Here is a 17063-nt window from a genome sequence, read left to right as displayed (position 1 = left end):
TGATGAAAATAAGTTTTCCTCCTAACCCAAATTAGATGGCAAGTCTGACACATCCCAAATCTGTTTTGAGCTCTAGCATTGTATTGTATCTGCTATATATAAACAAGCATTGCAAAGTAGAGTTCTGAACTTTATTCTGGTAGTGACTTTTATCTTACACTTACAAATGTCATTTTATAGTACTAAGAATGCAACAACTCCAGCTATCAATACGCCATGAATGACCATTTAGTTAAATGATTTTTATCCTGCCTTTCAGCCAACGAGTCCCCCAGAGAGGCTTATATAAGATCAATGAAAACCGTGAGAAATCACTAGAACAGTAAATTGTGTATGTTTGTGTGCATGGTCTAAAAAAAAACACCACATCTGTTTGGCACACCTTTAAAGATGATGACTTGTTTTGCTGTCCTCTTCTCTTGCTCACAGGATTAAGTTCTCCTGCCCTCTATGAGGAGCAGGAATGCTCGGGCCTAGATGGAAATTATGCTACAACACTTTGCCTTGCTGACTTCTCCTTGAAGAAAACACCACAAAAGGGCATCTCTGCAAAAAGTGTCACCTATCATTGATTCTGCCTTCTTTTCCTTAGTCCCAAGGATCTGCATTTAAGACAGACAGTAGTACTGGCAGTGCTGAGGCCACAGATTGGGCTGTGTCCTTTTTTCCTATTAATAAGTCTCCAAAACACAGAGTCCAGGTCACATCCTAGGACAATCACAAGTGAGTGATGTAGACTTAATAAGCAAGGCTGCAACTCCCAACTTCAGTGCAATGTGTGTGTTCTTCATGTTTCCTCTTTCCCAAGATTTGCTAGAGTAGATCCACTTTCTCTAAATCATTGTGCTATTCAATGCGGATTCCGTCTCTTGAGTGGAAGCTGCAAAAACAAGTTGCGGTGCATAGTTCAGGTTAACTTTCCTGTTTCTTAAAGGTAAAGGGACCCCTGACCATTAGGTCCAGTTGTGACCGACTCTGGGGTTGCGGCACTCATCTCACTTTATTGGCCGAGGGAGCCAGCGTACAGCTTCCGGGTCATGTGGCCAGCATGACTAAGCCGCTTCTGGCGAACCAGAGCAGCGCACAGAAACACCATTTACCTTCCCGCTGGAGCAGTACCTATTTATCTACTTGCACGTTGACGTGCTTTCGAACTGCTAGGTTGGCAGGAGCAGGGACCGAGCAATGGGAGCTCACCCCGTCGCGGGGATTCGAACCACCGACCTTCTGTTCGGCAAGTCCTAGGCTCTGTGGTTTAACCTACAGCCACCACCCAAAAAATATGCTCAGTCTTCAGTTGGGCTGTTTTGAGTTTTCCCCCTCCTTTGTTTCCCCGCCTCCCCTAAAGACCTGTGCAGCCATCTGCAAATCCTGGGGCTCTCCCAAGTCTGCTGACACATCCTCCATCTTGGCATGAGCGGTGCTGTTTTGGCAACATCAGCAGCAGCACCACTCAAAACTGAGATTGCTATTCATGTGTCTGGTGATGACACGCAACACGTGGTTCGTAGAATTGGCATTGATACTGGCTTGGATCCCGAGTACCATATAACTAGCTCTGCATTCTCAAGGCAGTCCTGGCTGCCTGTTTCTCTAACAACAGACCCACCCAAATGCCACATGGCAGACGTCATTTTGCACTCTGGGGAATTTCAAAAGCAGGACGTGATGTGGTGAGGTAGGAAAAGGTCTTGAACACAGCCAGATGAGGCTTCTGTCTGTTGTCAATTCATGTGAGACCACCTAAGTTTGCATTGATAGTAGAACATGAGGTTCCTGCACTGCAGAGGGTCGGACTAGATGACCCCTGAGGTTCCCTTCCAAGTCTACAATTTGATGATTGAAGATGTTGCTACATGGTTGTGTACATTGCATAATTCTGGTTGCGGTAAACACTTTGGTAGGGGCAATTCAGTGGTTGCTTTCAGGTATGTATTAAGGGGTTCATACAAAACAAAACTGCAAGTATTTGAAAACCCACCCCTTCCTATTTATTTTAAACTGCAATATTGGTGGCTATGGGGCAAAACAAGAGCAAAACAAGTCCACACCTTTTTTCCACAATTATTCAGTGTCATACTATAGCTGCCCCATAGCAGAAATACTCTAGGAAGGCAGGGTAGTGTAGTGGATAGACTGTGGGACTCAGACCTGGGAGATCAGGGTTCATACCCTCACTCAGTCATGAAGATCGCTGGATGACCTTGAGCCAGTCGCAGCCTTTCAACATCCTCACAGGGTCATTGTAGGGACTACATTTCCCATCATACCTGACCACTGGTCCTGGTAGCTAGGGATGATGGGAGTTGTAGTCACAAAACAGCTGGAGGGCTGAGTTTGGGGATGTTTGTTGTAGGGCTAAATTGAGGAGAGGGGTGAATCATGTACTCCTTGGAGAAAAGGGTGGGATATAAATGCAAAGAATAAGCTCTTCGGCTTACCTGCTTAAGAAAGCTGGAGAGGCCAGCCAGATGGAGATGTCAGCCTCCATCTGGCATCAGAGATCTCCACGTGGTTGCAAATGAACCTGCACCAGTAGCAAAATGCACCTAGGTAAAGGTAAAGGGACCCCTGACTATTGGGTCCAGTCATGACTGACTCTGGGGTTGTGGCGCTCATCTCGCTTTACTGGCTGAGGGAGCCGGCGTACAGCTTCCGGGTCATGTGGCCAGCATGACTAAGCCGCTTCTGGCTAACCAGAGCAGCGCACGGAAACGCCGTTTACCTTCCCGCAGGAGCGGTACCTATTTATCTACTTGCACTTTGACGTGCTTTAGAACTGCTAGGTGGGCAGGAGCAGGGACCGAGCAATGGGAGCTCACCCTGTTGCAGGGATTCGAACTGCCAACCTTCTGATCGGCAAGTCCTAGGCTCTGTGGTTTAACCCACAGCACCACCTGCGTCCCTTCAAAATGCACCTAGCACCTGGCTAATTTCTAACGCTGCTCACCAGTAGGAGAGGTTCTCTTGCACCGAGGGACCGGTGCATGTTTGTTGGGATTCCATGACAGAATCCCTGACTTGAAGACCTTTCTTCCTAGAAACTACCCAGTATAATTCAGTAACTTAATAAACTGAACCAAACAATGTAGGCGCATGCAGCCTCCAACCGACTGCACACGAAATATGAAATGGGACACAAGCTGTGAGCCAGTGGTAAAATATTTCGCAGCATGATCAGAACTGATGTTTTCTACTTTACTAAGTAAGTCACACTGACTTCAATTAGGCTCCTCTCCCCGCCCCCCTTTCACTTAAATATGCTTAGACTTTCACTTTTGTGCCCCTGAACTGGAACAATGAGTCTGATTTGGGGCGTGCGAGCGTGTGCCAAAGAAAAGCTCATCTAGAGCGGCAGCTGCAGTGTGTTCTGATTTGGGTACGAAGACGACTGCATTATAATTGTCGAAAATTGATTCCTGCCAAGCAGCCACAATGGAGCCATTAAGAAATGTGAGAACTTACACATCTCTGCTTGCAAAACCAGGGGGGCAAGGTTTCATTTTATCTTTCTGCAAAATCACACTCAACCTTCCTCAAGAAAGTCGTTCTCCTTCTATTTTCCCTGAGAAGCCAAGTACCTAGAACTTCAAGTAAAGGATGTTTCAAAACAACAACAAAAAAGTGGGGAGGAGATTACTCTATTAAACCATAGGATTCTGTTCTATCAAAAGTCTCTGAGACAAGCATCACTCGTTACCCGATCTTTCTTCTCTTTGCCAATTAATGCAACAATCTGGAAATCCCCACCTGCATGCAGGAATTAGCTATAACTTCACTATTTTTTTTAGGGGGACCGGGTGGTGCTGTGGGTTAAACCACAGAGCCTAGGACTTGCCGATCAGAAGGTTGGCGGTTCGAATCCCTGTGACGGGGTGAGCTCCCATTGCTTGGTCCCTGCTCCTGCCAACCTAGCAGTTTGAAAGCACGTCAAAGTGCAAGTAGATAAATAGGTACCACTCCAGCGGGAAGGTAAACGGCGTTTCCGTGCGCTGCTCTAGTTCACCAGAAGCGGCTCAGTCATGCTGGCCACATGACCTGGAAGCTGTACGCCGGCTCCCTCAGCCAATAAAGCGAGATGAGTGCCGCAACCCCAGAGTCGGCCACGACTGGACGTAATGGTTAGGGGTCCCTTTAACATAGTTTTTAAAAAAAGAAATGGCAAAGTTGAAGGGCATTCACCATATCTCAGTTGGTAGAGCATGAGACTCTTAATCTCAGGGACATGGGTTTGAGACCCACACTGGGCTAAAAAATATGCGTTGCAGGGAGTTGGCCTAGAATGACCCTCAGGGTCCCTTCCAACTTTTGCTGTTATTCATTTGTCTTAGGATTTGCCTTCATGGGAAAAGTCAAACTGTTAAGAGAGTTGCAGCGCCTGCTGTGGCTGTGTAGAGACTGATACCAGACAGCCATGTTTTGTTGCAGCTGGGGCAGATGAAAGCGTCCAGTTTCGCTGCTACAGGCAAAGCTTTTCTTTCCAGTCATAACTTGCTAGAACTCAGTTCCAGCACCTCTCAGGTGGGTGCCATTGCCATTATAAGAGAACAAGGCAGGCGCCTATGGTGAGTTCAAGCACCTCTTTTTCTAGAAAAACTGCACCGGCTACAGTTGCACCATGGTGTTTCTTCTCTCTGTGCTCCTCCAACAGTCATTTCTTCTCTGGTCACTGCTACGGATACACAACCTGATTGTCTCCTGGCACTGCGGTCACCCTCTCTACGATTCCAACAACCTTACAATTCCAACTCTACAATTCTATAGAACAGATTTTTGCAGGGCATATAAAACAATTCTGTGGTTGACTCCAAGGGTTGTGCAATTTTCATTTGTTCACAGGGGCGTCAAGCTACTATACTAGTAGCTTATACTAGTGCTGCCACTTTTCTTCTGGGAAAATACAGGACAGGGTGAGTTGGGGCACAATTATTATTTTTTAAAAATCTTTTGTTGAAGCGTCTTTCAAAGCAATCCATTGCAATGTATTGCAGCCGAACAGGATTGCCCCTCTGGAATTTGTCACACAGGCACACATGAATTTGTAAATCTGTCTGAGCTTAGCTACCCAGAGCTTAAATACATGGTCTTTCACACCCCCTTTCAAACACATGCATGGGCATAGACAGGATTTATTTTTTTTTGGTGGGGGCAAGCTTTTGTAAGGGAAGGGCAGAATCACAGATTTGTATTGATTTTTCCTGATTTATTGTGGGGGCTGTCCCCCCCATCTCGGCTATGCCCATGAACGCATGATGCATTTGGAGAAGATCTCTAATTCATTTGGAGAGGATTAGGCGGGGGGGGGGGCTGGAATAAAGGACAAAACTGCATCAGTACAGGACGTTGCATTGAAACACGGGACATTGTTATACAGGACAGGTGGCAACGCTACACCTTTGCTGAACCTTACCTGCGACCTGCCTTTGCCGCCGAGCTACAGGACCAGAGGTGCGCATGCGCTCCGCAGAGGAGGTTCGGGGGGTTCTACCTCCGCCCGCGCGAGCGCCTTTGACCCTCCTGGCCAGGTCGACGCCTGACCTTTAAAAGCGAAGGGGAGGGGAGCGGGAGGGGGGGATATTTGCTCTCCGCGCCCACGTGACCCAAGACGTCTGTCCAAGATGGCGGCGCCCAGGAGCCTTGTTGACATGCTTCCGCGGCTGTTCCGGGGTAGGTGAATTCTGCGCGCTTATGGTGTTCCTGAAGGGGGGTGTCCCCGCGTGTGGGAGAAAGCGCGGGAGAGGAATTGCGGGCTATACTACTGAGGGGAAGAGGAACTGCGCGCGCTTCTTTCCTTCGTGCGCACCCCTTGCAGGGGAAAGATGCCGAGGAAAGCCGCCTTTCGTTCTGAAGTGCACCATAAATAAATACATGTATGTTGTCTCCTCCCCTCCCTGTCAAGTGAGGGGGCACTTGGCCGTTTTGCATCACGGGTTCAAAAAAGTATTGGGCTGCAACGCTGTACCAGTTTGCCTGGAAGCGAGCGCCGCTGAACTCGCGGTAGGATTTACTTCTGAGTAGGCAGGTGCTGTGGCGCTGTGGGTTAAACCACAGAGCCTGGGACTTACCGATCAGAAGGTTGGCGGTTCGAATCCCCGCGACGGGGTGAGCGCCCATTGCTCGGTCCCTGCTCCTGCCAGCCTAGCAGTTCGAAAGCACATCAAAGTGCAAGTAGATAAATAGGTACCGCTCGGGCTGGAAGGTAAACAGTGTTTCTGTGCGCGGCTCTGGTTCGCCAGAAGCGGCTTAGTCATGCTGGCCACATGACTTGGAAGCTGTACACCTGCTCTCTCGGTCAGTAAAGCGAGATGAGCGCCACAACCCCAGAGTCGGCCACGACTGGACCTAATGGTCAGGGGTCCCTTTACCTTTTAGGCAGGTATAGGAATGTGCACCAGGTTGGGATTCCCAGTTTATCTGACTGGAAAGTGGAAGGGTGGGGGGAGAGAAATGATATTCCAGTCCAGTTCTCTGTAGGTTTAGTGCCCTCTTTCAAAGCTGGCGACGGTATCTTCCTAGGGAACATAGCTGTCAACTTTCGGATTTGAAAATAAGGGATCAGCAGCCTCACCTGTCCCGGAGACAGCATATGGGATATCTAACAATCCGGGATAGCAGCGGAGAAGCAGCGGGAAACGGCACTGAAATAAGGGAATTTCCCGCAAAAAAAGGGAAGGTTGACAGCTATGCTAGGGAATGATGGTTTGATTTATCATATTTAGCATACCTTCATATAAACGGAATATATGAAGCTGCCATACTCAGATGGTTGGTTCATCTTGCCTCATGCAGTGCTTGCTTGAGCCTGGCAGCCTGAGGTCCTGAAGGTGGTAATGATTGTGCTTTTCACTCAACTATGGTCCCTACTTGGGGTTCTTGTACAAATATAGATGTGGTTAGCCTGTTGGTGGCTGATGTTTGAGTCTATCAAAATTAGAAACCAAAGATGTGCATAAATAGTCTTTGACTAGTTGTCAAATTACTGCTTAAAGTGGACAGCTTCCAATATGATTTCTAAGGAGAAGTGACATAACCAGGCTTTTTTCAGCTTGTCTAGTGTGGTTAGGGCAAACAGTCTCTCCATGGCTTATATTTCACTTTATTACACTGGAGAAATAACAAGATTAGATGCATCTTTAAAGTAAGCAGATAAGATTTGGATAAATATATCATTTGTGATTTTAGCAGGCCAGAGAATAGCATTTTGTGTACCGTAAGTCAGGCAAATTATGTATTAACATTGTGAACAGGTTTTTTTTGGGGGGGGGGGGAGCAGAAGGAGCTTCAACAACTCTGAGCACTGTACTGACAGGGTAATGAAAACTAATTTAGAAAGAAATAATGGCAAGAAATTTATTCAAATGGCTCTTTGTGGAAGTAGAAATATTGAAAAGCACCTTAAAAATTCAAAATCAAGTAGCCGTTACTAGTAGTTGCTAAGCTATAATTCCTTTGAAATGAGGAGCAATTCTTAAATATTCTGCCATATTGTGCATTAATACCATGGCCCCAGTCCATACAAAGCCACTCTTACATTTCTTTGAAATCAACAGGATTTAAGCTACCACACAATTATACGCATGCATACATGGAAGAAAGTCTTATCAGTTAAATCAAACTTATTCTCAGGTAAGTGTGCATAGGATTGAGGACTTGGGTGCAATTCAAACCCTCACCCTTGACAGTGATGCCATTTCTGCATCTGTAGTCCAGCCTTTCACGGTGGCTATGGCAGAAGGCACGGGAAAGAAGGACCTGGCCAGATCTCTGCACCAACTCCAGGCTGCTGCAACCACTGGGTCCGGATCAGGCCTGATGCCAGTAGATCTTGGGCCAGCTCATCACCACCTCTTCTCCATTCTCAGAATGTCCCATTTCAGGACTTTCTGCTGGCAGGGATATTGCCAGAGCACTACCACCTGTCTGTTTGGAAGGTGGAAGTAGGAGATTCATTCTGACAGAGATGCTTGTGTTTCTCCATTAGCAGTAACCAGTGAGAGTCTGCTTCCACCTGCAAAGCTGAGCAAAGGGACACCTCTACTGAATCCAACCTGGAGCAAGGGGTGGGCTTGGATTTTTTGGTCAGTTGCAACTAGCTCCCCCCCCCCATTGTTTGCAGATGAGCTTTACTAGCATATCTAAGTCTTTGGATCGGAGCCCTAGCTTCAGGTACAATTTGGAAGGCCGAAAGGAGAAGGCCTTTGCTGAACTAACTCCCGCCCCTTAAATAATGGTGCAAAATGATGGTTATCGTTCTAGGCTGGCCTTCCCCAACTGGACGCCCTCCAAATCTGTTGGATTACAACTCCCATCATCCCTTATCATCGGCCATGCTGGGTGAAGCTGATGGGAGTTGTAGGTGGACCTGAGGATTCTCAGCCACATGGAGCCCATGGGGTCACTTTGGGCCAGTCACTATCTCTCAGCTTAACCTACCTCACAAGGCTGTTGTGAGACTAAAATGGAGAGGGGGAGAAGCTTGTATGCCACTTTGAGCTCATTTGGAGAATAATAATCAATAATAGCTATAAATAAAATAATAAAACAAGTAAACATCCAGAGGGCACCAGCTTGGGGAAGGCTGGTCTAAGGCACTGTTATAGTCTACACTGGCATGATTGATTATGCTATTGTAGTAGATTGTAAATGTTCTAATTATGCATTGAAACAGCTCTCAAGTATTAGCAATAATTGCATCAGGGTGACACTCCCATTGCTAATAACAAAAAATCAGGATAATGCCCTTTGAAAACCATCTTAAAGGGGCACGAGAGACTGCAGTATCCTTATGTGCACTGATTCACTGATTTTGAAAAGCTAAATCATTACGAAGCAGGCACTCTTCGCATCTTCGTGTAAGTGGCTCTCAATCTTCAGAAATATTCAGTTCCTGGATAAATGCTTGATTTTATATTTGAAGTCCAAAAACAAATAGGAAGGCTATAATTTTTTTCTTCTCATTTGTGACTTCTTGAACACGAAGGCTCAGGATGTTGACCTATAAGAAAATAATCATGTTTATGAGAAGAAGTCACTTATTCAGTCAATTTCTTCTTGCCTCTGTGTTTGTACTAGTGCAGGGTGATGTCTTCTGTGGCTCAAAAAGGGAAATGGAGGGGAAGGTTGTTTAAATTTTGATTTCCTGCAAAAAGAAGAAGTTAAAAGTCATGTAGTCGCACTCAGTATGCATTTCTAGGTTTTATTTTTAAGAAGAGTGCCTGAATGGATTTATACAGTTTGTAGGGGGCCTTGTAATATTAGAATATCAAGCAGAACCTTATTCTGAGTGAGACTTTCTGCATTACTTTTCTTTTTTCTTTTTTACTGTACAGCACTTTTTACAATTCCTGCCACTAGGAAGGGGAAAGTGTCCCATATCGTAACATTCATGAGTGCTTTTCTGTGCCAGGAGCCTGTACGTGCTTGGCAGTTGCTTTTGTAAAACTGGACCTGTATTGTATGTAGATTATGAATAATAATAATAATAATAATAATAATAATAATAATAATAACCTATTATTTATACCCCGCCCATCTGGCTGGGTTTCCCCAGCCACTCTGGGCTGCTTCCAACCGAATATTAAAAACAATACGGCGCCAGACATTAAAAACTTCCCTAAACAGGGTCATCTTCAGTTGTCTTTTAAAAGTAAAATAGTTGTTTATTGCCTTGACATCTGCTGGGAGGGCGTTCCACAGGGCAGGCACCACTACTGAGAAGGCCCTCTGCCTGGTTCCCTGCAACCTCACTTCTCTCAGTGAGGGAACTGCCAGAAGGCCCTCGGCACTGGATCTCAGTGTCCAGGCTGAATAATGGGGGTGGAGACGCTCCTTCAGGTGTACAAGACCGAGGCCATTTAGGGCTTTATAGGTCAGCACCAACACTTTGAATTGTGCTCGGAAACGTACTGGGAGCCAATGAAAAACAACGATCCCATACAGGAAATGTTCCCAATGTTGTGCCCTCTGTCAGGGTTCTGGGAAGAGATACATTACTCATCTGTGCTTTATTTCTTTTTTTGGCTATTGGGTGCTTGTTCTTTGTGAAAGATTCCTCCTTTGTGCGAAGTTTCTCCATCAGCAGTCTATACTTGTATGCTCATAGTGCTAAAGACATTGAGGTGGAGTAACACAGCCTGCATCGAAGCACACCTTGATATATGAAATCCTGCAATTGTTGTGTCTTGCATAGCTATCAGTGTGCTGTGATTGTTTTCCTACCATCTGTGGCTTTGGAGGCAAAGGCAGGGGAACAGTGAGGCTCTCTGTGGACTTTTAAAAGGAGAGTGTTTTAGCTTTATTAGGGTAGTGATACACTGTGGGTTTAAATGTGTATGAGCTGTGAGGGAGGATAGGCTCTGAACTACACTTCTCACTATTTTCCACTTCTCTTGCTGGTGCTAGACTCTGCTAGTGCAAGGGAATCACTAGACTAGTGTAGATTCACTATCCTGGTTCGCTTTGCCAGAGCAGGGTGTTTGTGTTGTTGTCGCTGTGTCATTTTCCTTCTTCCCCAGAAGGTGTAACTCAGAGATTATGGATTATGCTGCCATAAGTTTGGTTCCAATTATTAAGCACAGACAAAACAATAGCGTGCATGTCTAACTCAGAAGCAAGTCCTGCTGAATTCAGTGGCACCTACTTCTGTGTAAGTGTATATAGGATTGGAGCCTTTATGCATTTGCAAATGAATACAACAATGGTGTCTGATTTGCAGGATTTCTTTTTGCCAAAGGATAAATTTGCCCTCTTCAAAATGGCATAATTGTCCATGCTCCAATATGGAAATTGAACGTACTGATACTTTAGAAAAGAGACGTGAGGAAACAGATACACTGCTTGATCCTAAATTGATTGCAATCAGTATTAAGACTGCAGCCCTCAACACATTCACATAAGTAAATGTGTTTAAGAGTGATGCAGAAGGCAACGAAAGTACACGTACTTGTGGGGGGAAAGAGCCCCACTGAAATCAGCAATGTGGGCTCAAACTCCTGCATAGTTGCCATGGGCCTAGTGTTAAGATGCTTTCCCCTCAGCGCAGAATCTGTTGTGATGTTCCTAGTCCCTTTGACCGTCCTCTGGTATCATTACTGTGGTTTAATAGCAAACATGAAAGCTAAAGGTCCAAGCCTTCAGACAGAATCGTAGACACTGATCATAGTTGAAGTCTTTGGCTAATGGATGTGCTGATCAAAGGACGGCTCTACTTTATTCTGGGCTCTGAAATAATAGCTGAAAATGGAACCTTATTATTACATCTTGACTGTGAAAAAAATAATTAATTCAAATCTGTATTCAGCTAGCGCTGTATTTTTTTTAAATGGCTGCTGATTCGCAGGCCTTATGGTTTCCCCCAAACATTTTTATTATATCCTACGACAGGAAGTGTTTGGGTGGAAAGGGTAAAAAGTTGGGAATTTTAGATGATTTTTAATTATTCTGAACTTTTGTTACATCCTAACCCTTCCTGTCTTCCTTTCTTCCTGAGTGGGCAGCAGTCACAGTACAGTCAGGATGGATCATTGTCTCAGCCTTGCGCATCATTGTAAAGCAGATTAGGCACAGTGTTTGAAATTGCCCAGGCATCAGGCACATTTTGCACCGGGCTATCGGCCACTTGCGACCAAGTGAAGGTGTCTGGGTTCCAAGATGGTGTCTGACATCTCCACTGTTATCTATTCAGTGGTCTGTGTTTGCCTGAGCTTGAGTTTGGACTAAGGATTCTGAGCCCCTGCGTTCTCATTCAATACATGATATCCAATCACAGAACATTTCAGGATTTGGGCCTCTGCCATTGGCCCTTAAACTCTGAGTCATGATTCGCATCTTGGAAGTTTAGACAGCCAATCACGTTGGGAGTAGGAGTGGCCCAGGCCTTCAGAAATGTATATAAGCGGTTGCTTTGCCCCTGTTGTCCAGTTCTGTTAATTCAATAAAGGTTCCTGCTGTTATCACTGTGTCTTGCCTCATGGGAACCCTCCTACACTTCATCTTCCATCTGGAGGTGCATGCCTGGAGATCCTTGGATCTTGATTGTTTTCACACACTAGCAACACATCCTGTAGAATTCTACCCATTATATTTTACCCGCGCAATAGGAATGAATTTCAAGAACCAAAAAGTCATATTGAAAAATACGACTTTCGAGCTGTCTGGCCCAAAAATGGCAACTAGACGAATGCAACCCTGGTTTAAGGAGCCATTTGGTGCCTAGCTTATATATCTGACGCAGGTGGGACGCGGGTGGCGCTGTGGGTTAAACCACAGAGCCTAGGACTTGCCGATCAGAAGGTCGGCAGTTCGAATCCCCACGACGGGGTGAGCTCCCGTTGCTCGGTCCCTGCTCCTGACAACCTAGCAGTTCGAAAGCACGTCAAAGTGCAAGTAGATAAATAGGTACCGCTCCGGCGGGAAGGTAAACGGCATTTCCATGCGCTGCTCTGGTTTGCCAGAAGCGGCTGAGTCATGCTGGCCACATGACCTGGAAGCTGTATGCCGGCTCCCTTGGCCAGTAAAGCAAGATGAGCACTGCAACCCCAGAGTCGTCCGCGACTGGACCTAATGGTCAGGGGTCCCTTTACCTTTTAGGCAGGTATAGGAATGTGCACCAGGTTGGGACTCCCAGTTTATCTGACTGGAAAGTGGAAGGGTGGGGGGAGAGAGAAATGATATTCCAGTCCAGACCATAGCATCAACAACATAAATATGAATTTGTGTCAGGGGTCCCTTTACCTTTAACTTATATATCTGAGTTTCTAACACTGATTCAGTGGGCATTTCACAGGCAAAGGCTTCTAAATGCTTAACCAAGTCCTGTGCTTGGGCTGTTCAGCTGGAGTTGGATGATAGGTTGCCTGAAGCTTATGATCTGCCAGACACATATAGAAAGGGACTGCCAAATCCAGACTTGATATTACAGCCAAAAAGAAACCATCTGTAGCACATAATATAAATTATTTGCCTGTTCTCTGCAGTTTGGGCAGCTTTAAAGGCTAGATTATTTTTTTCTTTGTTTGTTTTAAGTTGGCTTTTAATATTGTGTTGTTATCTGATGTTAATATATTCAGATGTTTGGTTAAATATGTTTGGTTAAACTTGCGGTATCTTACCACACATCACCTCTTAGCCCGGCTAAGTCAAAGTGGTTGCTAGCCCTTTTAAGGGAGCTGGGTGGACTGAGATGGGACGTCCTTTCTCCCCACCCACCCCAAAGCAAGTTTTTTTTTTGGGGGGGGGAATGGTTTGTGTCCAGGGAGAGGAAGTCCCACTTAGATACAGCCCATTGTATGCAGATAAGCTATGTCACATAGAGGAGGGAGAAAGGTTGTTTTCTGCTGCTCCAGAGAAGCGGACACGGAGCAATGGTTCCAAACTACAAGAAAGAAGATTCCACCTAAACATTAGGAAGAACTTCCTGACAGTAAGAGCTGTTCGACAGTGGAATTTGCTGCCAAGGAGTGTGGTGGAGTCTCCTTCTTTGGAGGTCTTTAAGCAGAGGCTTGACAACCATATGTCAGGAGTGCTCTGATGGTGTTTCCTGCTTGGCAGGGGGGTGGACTCGATGGCCCCTGTGGTCTCTTCCAACTCTATGATTCTATGACAGTAATCAGTCAACCTCAGCAAATAGGCAATATAATTATGGGTTCTTTTTTTCATTGGTTCTACTTCATGGGACCCCGAAATAGCTACTTTTCTAACTGTCCCAGAATGTCCTGTTGTTTTCTTATTAAAAAAAAAATCAAGTACCATCGTATATGTTGTGAGCTTTTAATAATCCCAACTATTACATTACCATATGTGAACGTGCAGAACAATTTCCCTTTGGTCTACATGGTCTGTATCTTGCAGTTATTGCATGCTGCAGAAAGAAGTCCTTTCGTTAAGGCAGTCTGCTAATTTCATTTTTTAGTCTTCAGTTACAAGCTTCTGGCAGGTTTTCTGACCACTAGTGTTACCTGGTGGCGCCGATATTTCATCAGAGTTAGACAAGCAGACTACCTGGACCTAGGCCCAGATGCCCTGTTGTAAGTGATGAACATGATCCCTTGTGTTAAGGAATTCAAGACTTATTGTGCTGGGCTTCCCAAGGGAGGTGAAAGAAAACTGTGTTCAAGCATTCCCTTTGTGCGTTCTCTTTGTGCTTGTTACGTACACAGCATTATGAGCTCAAGCAATTACACATCACCCCGACAAAATCCTTTTTTCAGTTATTGATCATTTATTTCAGGTAGAAAGACTCTCTTAATTTGAACGAATAAAAGGTAAAGGTAAAGGTACCCCTGCCCGTACGGGCCAGTCTTGCCAGACTCTGGGGTTGTGCGCCCATCTCACTTAAGAGGCCAGGGGCCAGCGCTGTCCGGAGACACTTCCGGGTCACGTGGCCAGCGTGACATCGCTGCTCTGGCGAGCCAGAGCTGCACACGGAAACGCCGTTTACCTTCCCGCCAGTAAGCGGTCCCTATTTATCTACTTGCACCCGAGGGTGCTTTCGAACTGCTAGGTTGGCAGGCGCTGGGACCGAGCAACGGGAGCGCACCCCGCCACAGGGATTCGAACCGCCGACCTTTCGATCGGCAAGCCCTAGGCGCTGAGGCTTTTACCCACAGCGCCACCCGCATCCCTAATTTGAACGAATACAAGCCATTAAAGATGCAGATGCTGTTTAAAGATGACCTGATAATAGTGACTAAGGAAAACGTAGCTCATGTTTAGCACCATTTTTATTTATTTTTAACTCTGATGAAAATTAACACCAACATTAAGATAATACATCTCATTCCAGCAGTTTGAGTGAATTTTGTTTGCTTTAAAATCTTATCTCTTAACCCTGGACCATTTGTATGTTATTGTGTTGATCTGTCTGTTTGGGTTGTATGCTGGTTTGACTTTTTAAGACTTATTGTAGATTTCATTGTATAATTGTTATATTTTAAAAATAGAGTCATTCGATGGCCTAGATCAGTGTTTCCCAACCTTGTGCCTCCAGATGTTTTTGGCCTACAACTCCCATCATCCCTGACCACTGGTCTTGCTAGCTAGGGATGATGGGAGTTGTAGGCCAAAAACATCTGGAGGCACAAGGTTGGGAAACACTGGCCTAGATGACTTGTTCAAGAGGCTTCTAACAACTATAAATCAATAAATACTATATCCTTCCTAACATTTCCTTTTACATATAGTAACTTTATGCTTACATTTTGGGATGGTTTTAAAAAATTATGTTTATCCTACATAGTGTGCCATGCTTAACTGTAAAAGGTAAAGGTAAAGGTACCCCTGCCCGTATGGGCCAGTCTTGACAGACTCTGGGGTTGTGCGCCCATCTCACTCAAGAGGCCAGGGGCCAGCGCTGTCCGGAGACACTTCCGGGTCACGTGGCCAGCGTGACATCGCTGCTCTGGCGAGCCAGAGCCGCACACGGAAACGCCGTTTACCTTCCCGCTGGTAAGCGGTCCCTATTTATCTACTTGCACCCGGAGGTGCTTTCGAACTGCTAGGTTGGCAGGCGCTGGGACCGAGCAGCGGGAGCGCACCCCGCCGCAGGGATTCGAACCGCCGACCTTTCGATCGGCAAGTCCTAGGCGCTGAGGCTTTAACCCACAGCGCCACCTGCGTCCCTTAACTGTACTCTGTATTTATAGCATGTCATATGTTAATATGTTAAAGTTGGTATACTATAGATATTGAGTGGCAAGTCACTATTCAATTCTCCTGAATTGACCCCATCCATTTCAGTAAAATTTGTGCATTATTCGGCTGATTAGATCTGGGTTGGATTAATAATGGTTTGAATTAGATGTCATCTAGATTCCCTCTATGGCCATGATTCAGAGGGCCTCATAAGGAACTAGATATGCTCATCAGGGCTTCTTCAGGTGCGCAGCCTGGGAGTCATTTTGGACTCACAGCTGTCCATGGAGGCGCAGGTCAATTCTGTGTCCAGGGCAGCTGTTTACCAGCTCCATCTGGTATGCAGGCTGAGACCCTACCTGCCCGCGGACTGTCTCGCCAGAGTGATGCATGCTCTAGTTATCTCTCGCTTGGACTACTGCAATGCGCTCTATGTGGGGCTACCTTTGAAGGTGACCCGGAAGCTACAACTAATCCAGAATGTGGCAGCTAGGCTGGTGACTGGGAGCGGCCGCCGAGACCACATAACACCGGTCTTGAAAGACCTACATTGGCTCCCAGTACGTTTCTGAGCACAATTCAAAGTGTTGGTGCTGACCTTTAAAGCCCTAAACGGCCTCAGTCCAGTATACCTGAAGGAGCGTCTCCGCCCCCATTGTTCTGCCCAGACACTAAGGTCCAGTGCCGAGTGCCTTCTGGCAGTTCCCTCGCTGTGAGAAGCCAAGTTACAGGGAATGAGGCAGAGGGCCTTCTCGGTAGTGGCACCTGCCCTGTGGAAAGCCCTCCCACCAGATGTCAAAGAGAAAAACAACTACCAGACTTTTAGAAGACATCTGAAGGCAGCCCTGTTTAGGGAAGCTTTTAACAGACTATTGTATTTTAATATTTTGTTGGAAGCCACCCAGAGTGGCTGGGGAAACCTAGCCAGATGGGCGGGCTATAAAGATTATATTAATAATAATATTTCCATCCCTTCTTTTTCTCTTTCCCCCCCTCAACCACTCTCTGCAAATTGCAAGCCTTATTTCATATAATCATAGAATTGTAAAAAATCCCTGAGGATCATCTAGTCCAACCCCTTGCAATGCAGGAATATGCAGCTGTCCCATGGTGGGATTGAACCTGCAAACTTGGCGTTATCAGCACCATACTCTAACCAACTGAGCTATCCAGAGCTATTTGCTGCTTAGCAAGCTGCTTCGGTTTTTAATTTATCTGTTTCAGAAGTTGTTAGTAAGATGAGGAGCTATTATCTGGGAAGCTCAATGAGATGCCCTCACACACAATAACAGGGATTGCTAGATGTCTGTTCACAGGGGGTGTTTAGTGCATTTAATGCTAGTTAAGTCAGGAGGCTTAAGCATGCTTAACCCTGTATAGGAGTGGGCTATAAATCCCTAGTTCTTGGAACCGGGATATTTGTCCCAACTGGT

At 45.9% G+C, this 17063-nt stretch overlaps 1 protein-coding gene and 1 long non-coding RNA gene across 4 annotated transcripts in view; one reads left to right on the top strand and one right to left on the bottom strand.

Moving 5' to 3' along the window:
- Positions 1 to 35: 35 nt before the first annotated feature.
- Positions 36 to 5544, bottom strand: LOC310833627. The gene is made up of 3 exons (XR_014558851.1): positions 5411 to 5544; positions 3466 to 3581; positions 36 to 880 (listed from the first exon to the last, which is right to left on the bottom strand). It is a non-coding gene; the product is annotated as an uncharacterized lncRNA (long non-coding RNA).
- Positions 5539 to 17063, top strand: part of METAP1D (methionyl aminopeptidase type 1D, mitochondrial) — a 103151-nt gene continuing 91626 nt past the window's right edge. For all 3 annotated transcript variants that reach the window (XM_083713839.1, XM_083713840.1, XM_083713838.1), the window contains exon 1: positions 5539 to 5667. In XM_083713839.1, the coding sequence (XP_083569965.1) occupies positions 5619 to 5667 (49 nt within the window). In that variant the 5' untranslated portion in view covers positions 5539 to 5618. The remainder of the gene's footprint in view (positions 5668 to 17063) is intronic.

This window comes from Podarcis gaigeae (genome assembly GCF_964106915.1).
Source record: "Podarcis gaigeae genome assembly, chromosome: 1".
In the NCBI taxonomy this organism is placed as follows: domain Eukaryota; kingdom Metazoa; phylum Chordata; class Lepidosauria; order Squamata; family Lacertidae; genus Podarcis; species Podarcis gaigeae.
The sequence above is the reverse complement of the archived record's forward strand: the minus strand, read 5'-3'. Positions and strand labels throughout refer to the sequence as shown.